The sequence below is a fragment of the Hypomesus transpacificus genome, unplaced genomic scaffold, assembly GCF_021917145.1.
Source record: "Hypomesus transpacificus isolate Combined female unplaced genomic scaffold, fHypTra1 scaffold_30, whole genome shotgun sequence".
Classification (NCBI taxonomy): Eukaryota; Metazoa; Chordata; class Actinopteri; order Osmeriformes; family Osmeridae; genus Hypomesus; species Hypomesus transpacificus.
This window is the reverse complement of record NW_025813826.1, coordinates 2,371,839-2,391,005: the sequence shown is the minus strand read 5'-3', so window position 1 is coordinate 2,391,005 and position 19,167 is coordinate 2,371,839. Positions and strand designations below refer to the sequence as shown.

At 44.7% G+C, this 19,167-nt stretch overlaps 1 protein-coding gene across 1 annotated transcript; it reads right to left on the bottom strand.

Annotated features, from left to right (window-relative positions):
- Window positions 1-600: 600 nt before the first annotated feature.
- On the bottom strand, window positions 601-4,327 carry LOC124463569. The gene is made up of 7 exons (XM_047015318.1): window positions 4,101-4,327; window positions 3,415-3,762; window positions 3,105-3,312; window positions 2,569-2,792; window positions 2,010-2,157; window positions 1,802-1,911; window positions 601-909 (listed from the first exon to the last, which is right to left on the bottom strand). The coding sequence occupies exons 1-7, from the start codon at window positions 4,101-4,103 to the stop codon at window positions 601-603; spliced, it is 1,350 nt and encodes a 449-aa protein (XP_046871274.1). The 5' UTR covers window positions 4,104-4,327.
- Between the last annotated feature and the right edge of the window lie 14,840 nt (window positions 4,328-19,167).

The following is a 19,167-nucleotide window of genomic DNA, read 5'->3' as shown; positions in this document are numbered from 1 at the left end:
ATATCTTGAAATAAGATTAATAACTATCATACATAATCTTAGAATAAGCATTTAATTCTCTTAATTGAGCTGACTAAGAATTTATACATTGAATTAAGGTTAATAACTAGCCAAAAAAGTTTAAAACATGACACAATATCTTAAAACAGCACAATAAAAACAAGTTAATTAATCTCAAATTAAGGCACCAGAAGCATCTTGTCTTTAGCATTTCTTTCTTTATTAAGAGATGTTTTAATCAACGCTTCAACATAATTTGAAAGGTTTTTCTTTCTTAACATGCACTGCATCCATTAATCCACTCCCTGAGTCAATGAGTACAGGACCAAGATTTTCATAGTCACATAGACCAAATAAATGAAAAATATGCAGGTATTCAAGCAGCAGAACAGTTAAATAATTTCTTCTTAAAACAAAAAAACACTTCCATTCCAGCTGCTAGTTAGAATATTTGAAATGACAGCATTAACACGTATCTTTCTCAAAAAAAGAAAAAAACTAACATTTTCTCAGTGACGCACTTACCCAATGACATCAACAAACACATGGCTAATGGGTCTGCCTCTCAAACTTTTTTTTTTTTTTTTTTAGAGATATCAATTACTCAAGGAAGGACCTCCACTCGGCAATGGCTTTTTTGTAGGAAGCAGTTGAATCTTGTTCATGCAGGGAGTCCTGGAGAACCTCAGTTTGCAATACTGAGAGCATGGTGGAAATGAACTTTGGATAAGTGAGGTGCAGGCAATAGTAATACCCCAAGAGGTAGAGCAGGCCTTCATCCAACTTCTTCCTGTCAAAGGTGGTCACTGGTGTGTTTCCAATGGCGATCATGCAGTTCTCCTCACAGACGAGTATAACTGGACAAGACAGGGGTCGCTTGCTCAAGTATGCATCAGGGTCCTCTGAAGCCTAGATGACAAGAGTGGAAGTTTAGGAAATCACAAGTAACACAAACTTAGTGCTGGACTGGGATACTTCCCAAAAAATGCATACCGCTCAAAACCAACATGAAAACAAAGTTAGGTTCCCTCAGGTTTCCTCCCTTGTTTTGTTGTTAAACTGTATGTAAAATGAGCAGGGACTTTAAAGGAGAATTCCGGTCAATTTCAACGCGTCTCTGTTGAAGAAGTGCCTTGCCCAAAGACACAACGTCATTTGGCACGTGCGGGAATCGAACCAGCAACCTTCTGATTAATAGTTCGATTCCCTAACCGCTCAGCCATCTGACTCCCACTTCACATGGGTAGGCACTTGTAATGACATTTCGTAGATATTAAGAGGCTATAAGCACGTTTAAAACTTGCCCTGTTTCAGCGTCCTGGGTGCAAACTTTAGCAGGAGGATAACACGGTGTAGGCAACACCGATTATTTTAGTTTTTTCCCTACTAACAACACTCCAAATTTACAAACAACAGAGCTACGTGTTGAAATCAACAGGAATTCTCCTTTAAATCAGCTACTTCACGTAACATTATTCTAAGGTACCTTCTATGTGCTGGATTAGGTTGGATTAGGTTATCTAGCAAATAAATCCACTGACGGCGACATTATTGTTCATATTTTGGCACAAAGTTGAGTGGTGAGTTTAGTTCCAAAGACTCTTTCTGTGAGATAAAGGACACATTATACCCTGGACACTATCCATTATATCCAAAGGTTAATGAGTAATCGTGTTGAATAATCGTGATTTCAATATTGACCAAAATAATCATGACACATTTCTTTTTCCATAATTGAGCAGCCCTAACCTGATATGCATGAGTAACTGAAACAACTGAAAAATTAAATGCTTTGTCTCACCTTAAGGACATGGAAAACAGCCTCGCTGCTTGCACCTAGCTTCTTAGGTGGCAAAGTGCTGGATGGAAAGAGCAGTGGCAGGACTCTGAACACAGCAGTGGCATGTTCCACTATTTTGACAGAAAGCACAACACAAGGCAGTATGAGTAACTACTCATCAGATCTCAAAATATAAACTTGGACAAATCAAGGTATACAGTGATCTCACCTCCATCCAATGTTTTAGGGGGTTTCATCACTTTTTTCATCGCCCCATAAAATTGGACCTTTGAATAAAAGTCGTTCCATCTAGTCTTCATCTCTGAGACGTAGTGGGCATTGTTTGGCTGTATTATCCTTTGCAACTCATCCAAGACCTGAAAGACATTAAAAAACAGGTGTCAATAATTTCCATTGCTGGTCCAACATTTTTATGACTGATGTCTCTTCAAATAAGACCTAATGGTGATAATAGAATGCCTTTATTGTCACTATACAAATGTACATTGAGATTAAAAGCAACTCCTTTTCCAGTGCCAACATATACGTAGAGAAAATATAACAACATGGAATTAAATAGTGAAGTAAGTGGTGGTGGTAAGGTGCACAGTTGAGACACTATAAAATATAAGTATGGTTTTATATATAGTGTGATATGCAGTGTGGGTTATTGCACATTTGAATATTGCCCAATAGTGGTGAACATAAGTAGTAGATATGTTAAAGGACCCTAGTAGCCCCAAATATGTACTAAAAGCTACAAAAAGGTTTAGAGGGGATTCACTTACGTGATCCAAGTCTTTGAAACAAGAATATGCCTCCAGAATCTTGCTGGGTCGGTCTTGCTCCTTTAGAGTGTCAGAGGTTATAAACCGTCTTCTCGACTCAAACTCCAAGTTCAGCAAATGGGTTAGTGAAGCTTTGTTTGGCTTCTTGGACCGGCACATCTCTTGCAGTGTCTTGTAGTGCCTTGCCTGGGTTTTCTGGCTGTCCAAGATGTCACCGGAACCACCTGAAGGAATAAAAGGATGACGGTGGGGTTAGAGGTGTAAAACAACATTAGGTTTCCAAATAAAGTAGGAGGAACATAGCAGGCAACAGGACTCAGTCATTCTCTGTAACTTTTTGTTACAGTATTGCATTGTTAGAATACTAACATCCCTGGACTAATACTTTTGCCTATTTTTTTGTTGTTGTTGCACATTTAGCATATAAATCTCTCCCACACATGTCAGTAATCAAAAATGAATCGGGACAACTTGAGACTAGCTGTTACTTCTCACAAAAACTAATGTAAACAAAGTGTATTAAGTTTAATACATACATTCATCACTGCTATCCAGGTGTTGCACTGGGGTGCTGGCTCTGACTGGGGACCGTTGAAGAATGACCGTAGAAGCACTTGAATCCCCGTCGTAGTCACTAGTTGATATTTCGTCTAATTCCCGCCGTTGTTTCTTTGCAGGAGGAACGCCCTTCTTTGGGCTTTTTACATTCGATAGCCTCTTCATGAGCTTTTTGGCCACATGCTCCTGCCGGTTAAAAACAGTAAACATTTAAATATGACACATGACAATGTTTTCACAATAAAAATAAAACCACAATCAAAAGGGGAGGTAAAAAAAAATACTTACCCAGTCTTTTACCATTGGATAATACTCCACCAATCGCTTTGCCATGGCATTGACCTCTGGTTTGGTGGGGTATCTGGCATCTTCTGTGGCTCTTGCAATTGAGATCATATTACACATAGTGTTTCTTATGAGCCGGCAGAAGAGCTCCTTAGATAAATCCACAATGTTCTCAGTCCCCATCCGTTTCTGCTCGAAGTAGGAGCGTCGCACCTGTTCAAGTTCACTGTCTGTGTAAACTATGAATTCTGGGCTGGACATAACCACAAACTTAGAAGTGTTGGGCACTTCTTGTGAAAGACCACTGCCTCCAGTCGCTGATGGCTGTGGTTGTTCCGCAGCAGTCTCCACCTAAAATACATTCACAATTACATATTTCATAGGATAACTTTCTGTCATTATGTATTCCCAAACTATTTATATTTTGCTCTGTAATAATCATATGGCCCAGCCAAAATGTAAAACCCCTGTGCAATACCTGAACAAAAAGATCATGCTAAATTTAGGTTAAATATGGACTTACTATTGTTACACTGACTGGTCAAACCTTTTTTTTTTTTTTTTTTACCAAAGAATTAGCTAAAATAAATACATTTTAAAATGAAACGATTTGTAAATTGATGGTATCACATAGGCCTATGGATGCACTTCACCTCATCTTAACTTAATGTGCATAACTTTGAACTGACCATTTCATCTTTATTTACAACAAGCCATATAGCCCGCCGCCTGTGAAAGTTTTCAGGACCAGGAAACAGATCCTTGATTTCGTCCCGAGAAAGGGAAGGCAGCAAGTCTTCTCCAATCTTGCCAGCTATAGAAAAAAATACAGTTAGTGCCAAGACACTGAGCCAATCAAATATAGACAAGTGAGTTTTGTGAGTTTGAGACAATTAGAGACAGTTAGAGAACGTTAGACAAAGTTAGTTATATATATATATATATATATATATATATATATATATATATATATATGTGAATATGTAACAACTTTGCACTGAGTTTATCGTCTCAAACAGTTCGAAAATATTTGGACTTATGTGTATTGTTACATGAAAGCCATCACTCCTGTGTTCGATACCACGCTATCTGACTTGCAGGATGGCAATAATTCCGTTCAACTACGAGCATCCTTAAAATCACAATGTGGAATTAGCTGTAAGACTGTTGGTTATGCCATACTCGTAGCTGCCACTAGATGTCGCTATTGAGTAAAGGTTTCGAGCGTTTCAAAGACCCCGACTCCAATGTTTCAATTGTCTCGGTGTTTCGAAAAGCCTCGATTTGCCCATAACTAGTTAACAGTTAGAATTTGGTTAATTTTCTTAGTTAAACGTAATGCACTAAAATGGCATCAAAATAATGTTGAATGATAAAATGCACAATATTAACTGTAACGCTAGATCAGGGGTGTCAAACTCATTTCGCATCGTGGGCCACATACGGCCTAGGGAGATGTCAAGTGGGCCGGACCATTAAAATTATACCATACTCTGCTATAAATAACCAAAATATCATGTCTTTCTTCTGTGTTATCTAGTTTAATTGATATAAAGACCATATCGTATAAAGTCCGTCCAACCGCTTTAACAAGTAATGATCTCTTCGGTGGTGTAGTTGGTTAAAGCGTTGTACGATTACATATTGTTAATGCGAATCTGGGATCCCAAGTTCGCGCCCCAGTCCAGTGAATCTCGTACGATATTCTTTAACTTTTACTGTGAGAAAATGACATAATTCTAAAGGCCTACGGATGTATCACAACATTTTAATGTGTGAGCACTAATATCAGATCAAAATGAACACATGTAGCCTTAATTAAATATTGAATAACGTAGGGTAGTCTACCGTCGGAGACAACCACTACGCCTCATTCAGCCAGTTTAAACGGCTGCTAGATGACGCTGTTCATTTTCAAAGCGCCGATAGTTCGGCTCTTTGGGCCGGCACAATCCGGAAGAAACCATCAAAGCTTCACAAGGCATCGTTCGCCCATCCCTAGTAGAGACCAAGGTATTAATTGATACCGTCTGCTGTTTTCAGTCTGTCTCAGTGATGCGGCTTGTCTTCTACTCTGATGGAAAGAGTGCGCCCCTTAGCGGATAATCCATGAATTGCAGCGAATTAAAAATATTAATTCCATGTCTTTTATGCATTTTTTCCACTTTCAAATTATCCTGCGGGCCTGATCGAACCTCCTTGGGGGCCGGTTCCGGCCCGCGGGCCGTATGTTTGACACCCCTGCGCTAGATACTGTAGACTCACGGTGTTCCGTGCACAACTTTTACTCACGGTGTTCCGTACACGTCACCTAAAACACCCCAGCCAATAAAAAATACTCCCTGGCATAATGTGTAATCGATACTGTTGCAAAGCTAATTTTCTCCCGCTCCCAGCAAAGTCAAATTGACATCAGTTGGACTTCTGCTGGCAACCAGAACACAGTAAGTAGCGAAGCTCCCCCTACCGTTGAATAAAAATGGTGCCGGGAGAGGAATTTGCATAGCAATTAGCTAGGCGGAGCCATATCTCCGTAAGGGAAATTGCTCTCTAAGCCTTGTTTTATCAACTAACAAATGTTTAAATTAAACAAAAACATATTAAAGTATGTTTTGACGTATCATTTCATACAATTTGTTGTTTTAAAATGACTTGTTACAGTCTTGATTACGCTATGTTTTAATGCTAGAGTCACCGGAGGAAAATAAACTGTCATGACGCGTCTCTTTGAGTGAAACTAATATAAATGTCTTGTTATTTATTGAATTACGTCAAACTGATCGTATTTTATTTAACGCTAAAGTATTCCTTTACAATCGTTATTGAAACTACCCAATTAGACAATTTATTTTTAAAAAATTACCTCAGGAAACCTTAACTGTCATGTTGTGTCTTATGCAGCCGCAACCTAAAATAATAGGACTGAACAATATTGTTTAAACGTGATATTTCTCTTACTTCAAATACAATTACTGAACAGTTATTACTGATGCTATAGTCAACATTATTTAATATATTATGAAATAGAAAACAGGTGCAGTAGGGTCTACTACTGTGTGGCGCTCCCTTTGACTCCAGTGGTGGCACTCCTGCTTTGTCAGGACGGGGTTCAAATCCCTGTGGTGTCTTTTGCCTTTATTAGTAGACTTAGCATGATCAATATATGATCATCAATATACTGTATTGTAGCCTAACCGTGGCACACCAGCCAAAACAATATCTAGAAGAACTCGAGCTTCATCTATTATGCCACAAATGATAACGCAAATTATCTGCCTGTTTCTACAGTCATGACATCAAAACAGGCAAAGAGGAGGAGAACCTACACCCCTCAGGAGATGGAGGTAAGGGTGGCAAAGGTGAGTGGGGGGAGGAGTGTGAGGGAAGTGGCCAGGGAATCTGGCATGCCTGCCACAACCCTCCAGGATTGGGTGACTGGTAAGTACACCCATGGGCCCCACACCAACCTGGCCATCACTCCGGATGAGGAGGAGGAGCTCATCAGGTACTCCTTGTGGATGGCAGACCATGGGTGGCCATTGAGCCGGGCCACCATCAAGGTCTACGCGCTGGAGATGGTCAGAGCCTCAGGGAGGGCATCTCTGGTCAATCTGGAGCGGGGCCTGAGTGACAACTGGTGGTCACGGTTCCGGGCTCGCCATCCGGAGCTGTCTACCAGGATCCCCAGCCAAATAGACAGGGCCAGGGTGTTTGCGGCCACCGAGGAAGCCATCGATGGGTTTTTTGAGCTGTATGAGCCGATCTTCCACCAGCACGGCTTCCACACAACACCTCATCTGGTATTTAATGCCGATGAGACGGGGTTTGGGGACAAACCGAAGTCCAGGGAGTGGGTGCTGGCGCCTAAGGGCAAGAAGCACGTCTACCGGCAGCAGGTGACCACCCGGGAGCACATCACTGTGCACTACTGCATCAGTGCTGCAGGGGCAGACATCCCCCCATTCGTCATCTTCACTGGTTGCCTCCCGAGTGCTCCATATGCCCTGGAAGGTCCCCCTGGTGCCATCTATGGAAGGTCAGAGAAGGGGTACATGGACAGTGGCCTGTGGCTGAAGTGGCTAGGCCACTTCATCAAACATGCCCCGCCAGAGAGGCCTCTGCTCCTTGTGGTGGACCAGGCGGAGCCACATAAGAACAGGGAAGCCATCCGGTTCTGCAGAGAGAACATGGTGGTGGTTGTGTGCCTCCCTGCGCACACCACTCACATCATGCAGCCACTGGATGTGGGGGTGTTTGGTCCTCTCAAGAGGATCTTTGACAGGGATGCTGCCCGTCTTGGCCTGGTGAGGGGGGATGGCCTAAGGCTGCCAAGCCTGAAAACATCAGAGCAGCCTTCAGGAGGACAGGCCTCTTCCCCTGCAACAGGGGAGGTTACGACAAGACGCAGCTGACCAAAGTCAGACCTGCACCCACCACGGCGACCACCACCGGCCCAGCCCCCACCACGGCGACCACCACCAGCCCAGCCCCCACCACGGCGACCACCACCGGCCCAGCCCCCACCACGGCAACCACCACCGGCCCAGCCCCCACCAACGGCCCAACCCCTGGCCCAGCCCCCACCACGGCGACCACCACCGGCCCAGCCCCCACCAACGGCCCAACCCCTGGCCCAGCCCCCACCACGGCGACCACCACCGGCCCAGCCCCCACCACCGGCCCAGCCCCCACCAACGGCCCAACCCCTGGCCCAGCCCCCACCACGGCGACCACCACCGGCCCAGCCCCCACCACCGGCCCAGCCCCCACCAACGGCCCAACCCCTGGCCCAGCCCCCACCACGGCGACCACCACCGGCCCAGCCCCCACCACGGCGACCACCACCGGCCCAGCCCCCTCCACCGGCCCTGCCCCCCCTGCAGCAACCCCTTGCTGCCGAACCTGCACCTGCCATGGACCTGCTCCATCTAATCCTTTGGTGCGGGCAGGTCTGGTCTCAGCCAAGTGGGGAGACATTTTAATGCCCCCTGTGATGGCCAACCGTCAAGACCAGCGGCTACCAGTGGTGAGGAGGAGGCCACCACTTGGTGCTCGGGTCGTCACCAGTGACGAATATAACGAGCTGCTGGTCCGACAGGAGGAAGAGGAGAAGGAGAAGGAGGAAGCGCGGCTTTGGAGACAGGCAGAAGTGCTGAGGAAGAGGGAGATGGCGCAGAGGAAGAGGGAGGAGGCCCAGAGGAAGAGGGAGGAAAAGGAGAGGAAGAGGGCAGAGAAGGAGAGGCAGATGGCAGTAGTGGAGGAGCTTGGCGGACACTGCGCTTTCTGCCGTAGCCTATCCCCTCCCTCAGGTGAGGAGGCAGGTGTGGAGGATGCCATCTACGAGTGGGTACAGTGTGAACTTTGCGAGCTCTGGTTCCACCTCACCTGTTTGGGGATTGCAAGTGTGCCAGCAGGGGACTGGTACTGCCCCAAGTGCTTTCTTAGTGAGATCTAGCACTTTGTATATATGTTTGCTATCTTTGTATATATGTTTGCTATCTTTGGCTATTTTAACCAGTTCTGTTTAATGTTTTTGTTGAATATGTTCTGCATTTCCTATCCTGTCCGAACAGAAGTGACAGAAGGAAAAAAGACACCTTTGGCGTCGCGCAATCGGTTTGTCCGCCTATCTTTGGCATTTCAACTGTTCAATCTTTAATCAGTTTAATCTTTTAAAATCAACTTTAATGTTAATAGTTTTTTTTGGGAGGCATATGGATCAGCGTTCTCGTCGCGCCTCCTGTCAGTACCTGTTCTTGCAGGGAAGCTAATGATCCTAATGTATTTCTAAACACAACATCTCACAGTTCTCTGTTGAAGGCAGGGCTCGGGGTTACAATTCTATATCTTTGTGTAGGATATGTAGTTATGCTAGTTTGAAACCACAATAGCTATGGAAATAAAGAGTGAATGCAATTATGAATTGAAGTTGGCTTTGTCCACATACAATTTGTCCATTTCACAACACCTTGTATTTCTAATGCTGAGAAGTAGTCTAGCCAAAGGAATAACTTGTCCCTGTGAGAACCCTGTGACGGATGCCAACTTTCCACCAGCTTTCATTGTGAGACGCATATTCAAGGTGAGGGGTAACCACTAGAATCACAGGAGCTTCCACTGTATTCCCATAAAGTATCCCTGAAAACCTGTGTGCTAGCGAATAACTGATACAACCACACAAATACAAGCTAGACAAGACTAATAATGTATATTAGGTTATTATACAGATTATTATTATCCATATAATAGTATCCATATTATACTTATGCATATTATGTATATTATATTATGAGTATAAACACATATAAGGTTCTTATATGTGTCTCACAAGTGTCTTTAAATGTTTTATCGTTGTGGTTGTCAGTTAAACATGTTTCCATCTGTTGGACCCCTGGTGGAAAGGAGCAAACGTTACACCATGAGTTAAATAATAGAGTGCACGGAACACCGTGAGCTACTCATGGTGTGCCGAACAACGCCGGATGTCGTCGTTTTTTTATATTTTGACCTATATTATTGGTTCAACATCATGTCAATCATAGCTCAGAAAGTTGCCAAGCGTTTTACGGCAACAACGATGCTATCAGATTAGCTGTAGCCTTATTTTTGACCGTTGCAGCCTTATTTAAAGTCGCTCTACGTCCGAGTTTGCACGGAACACCGTGAGTCTACAGTAGTACATAAGGATATCTTGAGCTATGCTAGCTAGCGTTAGCTAGCTAACTTCATGGGTTTTTAGCACACAAGCCAATCTAGCAAGGCAGGTTAGACAAATCAAATATAAACAAGTTTATGTTAATGGAAACAGATAACTTAACAATATATCGTACCTCTTAGTGTAGCAATTGCAACTTCGTCCAGTTGATCCATTAGCTCAGCAGCAGGCTACCGCGATTCCAAAAATACTCGTTGCAACAGAAATACAACTGCATTTGAAATCCAGCAAACTGCCGTTTAACGCTGCGCGCCCAGTTCTCCACAGAATGCCGCCGAAACATTTGGAATGTACCATTTCCAGTGTGCGGGGTGCGGCCGGTCGAAATAGTTTAGGTTTGCCGAGATTACAAATAAATAAAAATACATTTAATTTACATATTTTTACTCTAATATATTAAATATTAAGCCCGTGTATGAGATAATTAATTAATGACTGGTTGCTGCTCTTATGAGACACAGATGTATGGTCACTTCCCCTTGATGAGCTCATGTGATAAACCAAACAGGTCTCTCTAATGAAACACTACGCTTTGGCTTCACTTATAGCAGTGATTGGGAAGTGGGAACAGAATTGTTTAACGCTATATCTGCTTTATCAAGCCAGCTAGCTTAGCTAGCAAGACTACAAAAAATCATGATTTGGCGCTGCGTTATCTGCTTTGTTTTTGTAGGTCTAACCCTCAAATCTTTATTGAGTCATATAAATTCGGCTCATAGTCGTAGTCCAGATTTCCGTGTCGTTTGTGGAATCGATGGTTGTAGCAAAGAATATTGCGTCTACTGTACAACTCATTTTGGTATCATATTCAAAGAACCCATTCTGAACACTTTGACAGTGGCAGCACCAACTTAAGGAGAGAAGGAAGGACAGCAACCTCAAGACTGGACCTCACATCAGCGATGGATGGAAACTCTAACAACGTGTGGGCATATAGGTAAAGCACCTGCGTTACTTAAGTCAGCGGTTTTTAATTGGTGAGGACCGCATTGCCCATCCCCTTGGGAGTGCCCAAAGGGAAGTTCAGCGCGGCTGGGAAATATAGCCTACATGCAGGCCAGCTGACAGTCTTGCCTGGGCCAGGGACGAGATAATCTTAGATTAAATTAAATGTAATTATAATATAATAATAATTTAATGAGGGCCCAATTCTGGCCTACCCTGGGCCCAGGACAACATACCCCTTTGTCCCCCCCTATCGGCGGGCGTGCCTACAAGTATACGGGGAATGCATGTATACATTTTTGATTGATGATTGAAGTGCAATAAGATAGAGACTGGTTGAAACATAGATAGATAGATAGATAGATAGATAGATAAATAGATAGATAGATAGATAGATAGATAGAGAAAAAGAGAGAGAAGTTATTTTCAGAACCAACCCCATTTACGGGTTAGTTTTAAATAGATAAATTTTATTATTCCAGTGTAGCAAAAGTATTTTGATGCACAGACTTTTATGAGTTTGGGCCCCTGCTCTTCTAATATTTTCATGTCCACAAATACAGGCCAACGAATGCAACGGTGGAAAACAGAGAGAATCCAGCATAAGATGTGGTGGATAACGTAGAGCGACCAACGGAGGATGCAATGGTGGAGAACAGGGAGCAACCCTGTCCTGACCCTGTCATCCCAGAGCATTTTGGTGCTTTTGACAATTCAGTGTCATTGTACTCTGGCTTTGACAACAGCAACCTCACCTCTCCACGGCACCCTACTACATCCCAGACTTGTGACTGTACCATACAAACAACTTTGAATATACCAGATTTTCCAAGTGAGCCTGCAGATGGCCCCTCTGCATCACACCAATTTAAGGTATGCATATGTTTTCTTGAGCACACATCAATCTTTTATAATGCTCCATGTATCTTCTTGTCATTTGATTTTTCTGGGTATATCGTTGTTGGTCATGGTCAGTAGTTCATATTTGATCTTTAACTGTAGTTGGCCCCAGCAGCCAATACTGCGATTAGAGCAGGTTAATTTCCTCAAACACATTACCTGCTACACCAAGGTTACACAAAACATGTTTATTAAGATATTTTGTTATGTGGCTTTGTTACTCTGAAGATGAAGCAGAGACATAAACATTTCATAAAAATAGTAAGAGCAGTGAGTCTTATCCTCTTGGTCTTCCACGCAAATACTACTTGTCACGCCAATCATTAAGGTTACAAGACCTGCAGCATAAAGTGTAACTCATTGTATGCGGCTGATGTTTCTTCAAGAAAAATAAAATGACCAAAAGATACTTTTTTGTTAGACACATCTGATTTGATCAGATTTTTTTTTAAAGGATGACTCCAGCCAGGACACTCTGACCAGACAAGCTACTGCTATTGTGTTGACTGCAAGAGAAAGACACCATCTTTCACAGGTCTGTCCACATGCAACATTAACATCATTTACTCTTTGGCTTTGTTGATCATCTGCAATGTAAAATCTGATCATTAGATAATATTTATATTTGTCTATAAACTTTCAAGGTCTGGAGTGCTCTTGCTATGAAGCTTACCTCTCTAAATTAATTATAGCCTCTCTCTTGAGTGTAGTTAATATGACGGTCGACCAATCATCACATGCATTGATTATTTTTTCAGTTTTGCTGTGCAGTTACAGTAGTCTGTTCCCTTTGCAGCTTCTTTTTACTGTAACACAACTGACATCAATGGGATGCTTTATTTTTTAAACCTGTGCAATTGTTTTTGCTCAACACAAATTAGATAGACATTTATTTTGCATTATGTTTTAATGCCCCATCATTAAATTGATAAGTTAATTGTTTCCCTAGTTTTTTTTAATATTATAGTTTATGTTTATCTTATTCATTCTCATTGAAAGGGTAGTGTAATCTCTGGCCCTATAGAGGACAGTACTACATGAAAGTGTTTTATATTGAACTATTGTGATGTAATGTATTTTTGATCTGTCCTGTTGGGCCTGTTTTTCAGACTGGTGTGAATGATGTTGTGGCGGCAATGCAACAGTACCAAGCTTTGTTGGTAACCAATCTGAGGAGTCGGCTACAAAGAGTATTCCATCAACATCAGGGAAGTGAACTTAAAAAGGAGGCTCTGGAAGTATTTGACCGGTTGGAGGATCCGTTTGCCTCTGTTTCAACAACGTACAGGCAGGACTGTGTGATTAAGGACCATTTCCATTTTGTAGAGTCAGAGGAAGTTATTGTTGGGTATACTGCTTGCTTTCTTAAAAAAGGAGCAAAAAGAGTACTCTCTACCATACCCAAATGTTTTCAGTATATTCCTCTGATCAAAAGCCTGGAACAGTTATTGTCCCATCCAAAAGTCCTTGCAATGATAGATGAGCCACAAAAATACAGAAGTGGCTATTTGTATGACATTACAGATGGTGAATTCATGAAATCACACCCCTTATTTTCTGCCCGGCCCTCTGCCTTACAGATAATCCTTTACGCTGATGACATTGAACTTTGCAACCCACTTGGGTCTCATGCTTCCAAGAATAAGTTGGTAATGTTTTATTATACACTTGGAAACATTAATCCAAAATATAGATCAAAACTGGCTTCAATTCGCCTACTCGCCATTGCAAAGAGGAGCCAACTCTCTGAATGTGGAGTTGATGGAATTTTGGGAAGGCTGCATGAGGACCTAGTAAGGCTATATGAAGGTGTTAGAATTCAAATTGGGAATGGTGAACGTGAAATATATGGAGCATTATTTTCGATATGTGGGGACACTTTAGCTCAGCATGAGCTTTGTGGTTTTAAAGAGGGTGTTGGTTTTGCTTTCAAGAAATGTAGGCAGTGTGAATGTACATTTGAGGACATGCAATTGTATTTTGATGAGGATTACTTTGAAGAACGAACAATAGAGAGACATATGCGGCAGTGTAGTGATATTGAGAGGGCCAATACTGAGTATCTTAGAAACAGTTTAAAAACTACATTTGGGATCAACAGACGGAGTAAACTGGTTGAATTCCCGGCTTTTAACTTGATCCAACAAACACCCCAAGACATCATGCACGTAATACTGGAAGGCATTGCCCCATTAGAAATAAAGTGTGTGATGAAACACTTAGTACTTTTAGGACAACTTGACTTGGATGTTCTCAATAGTGCATTACTTGCATTTCCCTACTCTCCACATGATGTCAGAGATAAACCAAGCCCTATAAGCTACAGCACAGTAGCATCCAGTGACAATAAATTAAAGCAGTCCTCAGGCCAAATGCTTGTTTTACTTAAGATTCTGCCATTTTTGATTGATTCAGTTAAAGGTAATGAGTACCACACACTCATTATTGAGCTGATAGAGATAGTTCAAATGTTGTTTGCTCCTGTTATTGTTCTACAGACTATCAACACATTGAAATCACTTATTGAACAGCATCTAAAACATATGAAGAACCTTTTCCCAGATAACAAATCACTCCAAAGCAACATTATTTGATTCATGTGCCATCTCAGATTAAGCTACTGGGACCAATGGTTCGTCATATGTGCATGAGATTTGAATCAAAGCATTGCTTTTTCAAACAGTGGGCTTCAAAACTAAACTTTAAAAATGTTTGCAAATCCTTAATAAGGCATAATCAAATGTATGAATGTTGTCAGAATGCAAGTAGTTCTGAACACCCCATTTTGTCAAATGATTGTACATTAGGACCGATATCAGAAATAAGAAACATGTCATACTTAAAAGAAAAAACGAGAGCCTTCCTTGGAAATGATGAGGTTAACCATGCTGTGTCTGTAAAATGGATTAATCTAAATGGCAACAAATATATACGGGAAAAGTCATTGTTTGTGAGTGATGTTAATACTGATCTGCCAGAATTTGGACTTTTAAGAAATATCTATGTGATTAATTCATCATTATATTGTTTTGAGTTCATGCCGTACAACACCATTTGTTATGATAGAGATTATATGGCATATCAAATAGAGATCCCAAACTTGGCACAAGCAACTGAACTGGTATCTGTCGATAACCTTGTAGATTTCACTCCGTATTACAGCTTTCCTCACAAGGATATGGTCTATGTCCCAATGAAATATTACCTCGGGGATGTGATTGGGCTTAACAAAGCCTCATCTGATGTGTTGTAAAAGGCACGCTGTTATTCTGTTATTACAACAGCTGTGGCTCATAAGATATACATGGAAATTTGGCAAAAAGTTATAGAAATGTTATGGAAAGTTTTGAAATGTATTTGGTAAGAAGGTGGTGGGCAACACAACTGTTTAATACCTTTTTCCCAATCAGTCAACAGTTATGTATTTTCATGTTTGTCATGTAAATGAAATAAATTGCTGTCATTTCCTAAGATTCTTAAATTGAGAAGTTGTGCAAGTGGTCTCAATCTTAAAATAAGGAAGATAATCTTGTTCCTTTGCTGGGATAATTTAAAAAATATGTCCACACCTTGTTACTAGTTAAATCAAGCTTGATATTAGTTGGTAAATCTTATTAAGAAAAAGTTAGATATATTTGCTCAAAATAAGACTATTTTTCTTATGTGAAATATGCTTGGCAAGATTTTTCTTCTTTTTAGTCTAGAAATAAGACAAACTTTCTAGAAATAAGGATTTTTTTACTTTCTTAAAAATCAGTTTTTGCAGTGAGTAATATGGGAAAGGGAATTTAACACGTTAAGCTTCACGTTTAAGGTTAGAGAAACTATTTGATTATTGATAGAAGGAGTTTTTAGAGTTACATTTTGGAGAAGTGATACTGTTTCATGATTGTTGATGATTGATAGAAGAAGTTGTTGGAAGAAGTTTTAGACATTTCAGGCAGATTTGGGCTCAGTGGTCAAGCTTTTGGTAATTTAGATTATTCTTCAATTAGATTTTTCTTTCGTCGTCGTCATCTGCCGCTTGTCCGGGGATCGGGTCGCGGGGGCAGCAACCTAAGCAGGGAGGCCCAGACTTCCCTCCCCCCGGCCACTTCCGCCAGCTCTTCCTGGGGGACCCCAAGGCGTTCCCAGGCCAGCTGAGAGACATAGTCCCTCCAGCGTGTCCTGGGTCTTCCCCGAGGCCTCTTCCCAGTGGGACGTGCCCGGAACACCTCACCAGGGAGGCGTCCAGGAGGCATCCTAATCAGATGCCCGAGCCACCTCAGCTGGCTCCTCTCGACGCGGAGGAGCAGCGGTTCTACTCTGAGCCCCTCCCGGATGACCGAGCTTCTCACCCTATCTCTAAGGGAGAGCCCGGACACCCTACGGAGAAAGCTCATTTCGGCCGCTTGTATTCGCGATCTCGTTCTTTCGGTCACTACCCATAGTTCGTGACCATAGGTGAGGGTAGGAACGTAGATCGACTGGTAAATAGAGAGCTTCGCCTTTCGACTCAGCTCCTTCTTCACCACGATGGACCGATGCAGAGCCCGCATCACTGCGGACGCCGCACCGATCCGCCTGTCGACCTCGCGCTCCATTCTTCCCTCACTCGTGAACAAGACCCCGAGATACTTGAACTCCTCCGCTTGGTTCAGGATCTCCTCCCCGACCCGGAGATGGCACTCCACCCTTTTCCGGTCGATTACCATGGCCTCAGATTTGGAGGTGCTGATTCGCATCCCAGCCGCTTCACATTCGGTTGCGAACCGCTCCAGTGAGAGCTGAAGGTCACGGCCCGATGAAGCCAACAGGACCACATCATCCGCAAAAAGCAGCGACCCGATCCTGAGGTCACCAAACCGGACCCCCTCAACACCCTGGCTGCGCCTAGAAATTCTGTCCATATAGGTAATGAACAGAATCGGTGACATAGGGCAGCCCTGGCTGAGTCCAACCCTCACCGGAAACAAGTTTGACTTACTACCGGCAATGCGGACCAAACTGTGGCACCGGTCGTACAGGGACCGGACAGCCCCGATCAGGAAATCCGGTCCCCGTACTCTCGGAGCACCCCCCACATGAGCCCCCGAGGGACACGGTCGAACGCCTTTTCCAAATCCACAAAACATGTGTAGACTGGTTGGGCGAACTCCCATGTACCCTCCAGGACTCCGCGGAGGGTATAAAGCTGGTCCACTGTTCCACGGCCAGGACGAAAACCACATTGCTCCTCCTGAATCCGAGGTTCGACAATCCGACGGACCCTCCTCTCCAGGACCCCTGAATAGACTTTCCCAGGGAGGCTGAGGAGTGTGATCCCCCTAAAGTTGGAGCACACCCTCCGGTCCCCCTTTTTAAAGAGGGGAACCACCACCCCGGTCTGCCAGTCCAGAGGCACTGTCCCCGATGTCCACGCGATGTTGCAGAGTCGTGTCAACCAAGACAGCCCTACAACATCCAGAGCCTTAAGGAACTCCGGGCGGACCTCATCCACCCCAGGGGCCCTGCCACCGCGGAGCTTTTCAACCACCTCGGCGACCTCAGCCCCAGAGATAGAAGGGCCCCCCCCGATGTCCCCAGACTCTGCCTCCACGTCGGAAAGCGTGTTGGTGGAATTAAGGAGGTCTTCGAAGTATTCCTTCCACCGATCCAGGACGTCCCCCGTCGAGGTCAGCAGCGCACCATCCCCACCGTATACAGTGTTGACAGAGCACTGCTTCCCCCTCCTGAGCCGCCGGATGGTGGTCCAGAACCTTTTTGAAGCCGTTCGGAAGTCATTCTCCATGGCCTCGCCGAACTCCTCCCATGCCCAGGTTTTTGCCTCCGCGACCGCCAAAGCCGCGTTCCGCTTGGCCTGCCGGTACACATCAGCTGCCTCTGGAGTCCTACCAGCCAATAAAGTCCGATAGGCCTCCTTCTTCAGCTTGACGGCATCCCTCACCTCCAGAGTCCACCACCGGGTCCGAGGGTTACCGCCGCAACATGCACCGACCACCCTGTGGCCGCAGCTCCGGTCAGCCGCTTCAACAATGGAGGCCCGGAACATGGCCCATTCGGACTCAATGTCCCCGGCCCCCCCCGAGACATGATCGAAGCTCTCCCGGAGGTGGGAGTTGAAGCTCCTTCTGACAGAGGGTTCTGCCAGACGTTCCCAGCAGACCCTCACATTACGTTTGGGCCTGCCAGGCCTGACCGGCGTCCTCCCCCACCATCGAAGCCAACTCACCACCAGGTGGTGATCAGTTGACAGCTCCGCCCCTCTCCTCACCCGAGTGTCCAAGACATGCGGCCCCAAGTCCGATGACACGACTACAAAGTCGATCATCGAACTGAGACCTCGGGTGTCCTGGTGCCAGGTGCACATATGGACACCCTTATGCTTGAACATGGTGTTCGTTATGGACAAACCGTGTCTAGCACAGAAGTCCAACAACAAAACACCACTCGGGTTCAGATCGGGGGGGCCGTTCCTCCCAATCACGCCCCTCCAGGTCTCACTGTCATTGCCCACATGAGCATTGAAGTCCCCCAGGAGGACGAGGGAATCCCCAGGAGGAGCGCTTTCCAGCACCCCCCCCAGAGACTCCAAAAAGGGTGGGTACTCTGAGCTGCCGTTTGGTGCATAAGCACAAACGACAGTGAGGACCCGTCCCCCCACCCGAAGGCGGAGGGAGGCTACCCTCTCGTCCACCGGGGTGAACCCCAATGTACAGGCGCCGAACCGAGGGGAAACCAGTATTCCCACCCCAGCTCGACGCCTCTCACCAAGGGCAACTCCAGAGTGGAAGAGAGTCCAGCCCCTCTCAAGGAGACTGGTTCCGGAGCCCACGCTGTGCGTCGAGGCGAGGCCGACTATATCTAGCCGGAAACTCTCTACCTCGCGCACCAGCTCAGGCTCCTTTCCCGCCAGCGAGGTGACGTTCCACGTCCCTAAAGCTAGCTTTTGCAGCCGAGGATCGGACCGCCAAGGCCCCCGCCTTCGGCCGCCGCCCGTCTCACACTGCACCCGACCCCCATGACCCCTCCTGCGGATGGTGAGCCCACTGGAAGAGGGTCCCACGTTGTCTCTTCGGGCTGTGCCCGACCGGGCCCCATGGGAAAAGGCCCGGCCACCAGGCGCTCGCCATCGAGCCCCACCCCCGGGCCTGGCTCCAGGGGGGGGGCCCCGGTGACCCGCTTCCGGGCAGGGGCAACTGAGAACCATTGTTGTA

Bases quoted from the DNA above. Each gene is read 5' to 3' on its own strand.
- LOC124463569 (XM_047015318.1), bottom strand. The intron at 2,793-3,104 runs GTATGTATTAAA...TTATTCCTTCAG, and splicing joins CCTGGATAGCAGTGATGAAT to GTGGTTCCGGTGACATCTTG. The intron at 2,158-2,568 runs GTAAGTGAATCC...AATGTCTTTCAG, and splicing joins GTTTCAAAGACTTGGATCAC to GTCTTGGATGAGTTGCAAAG.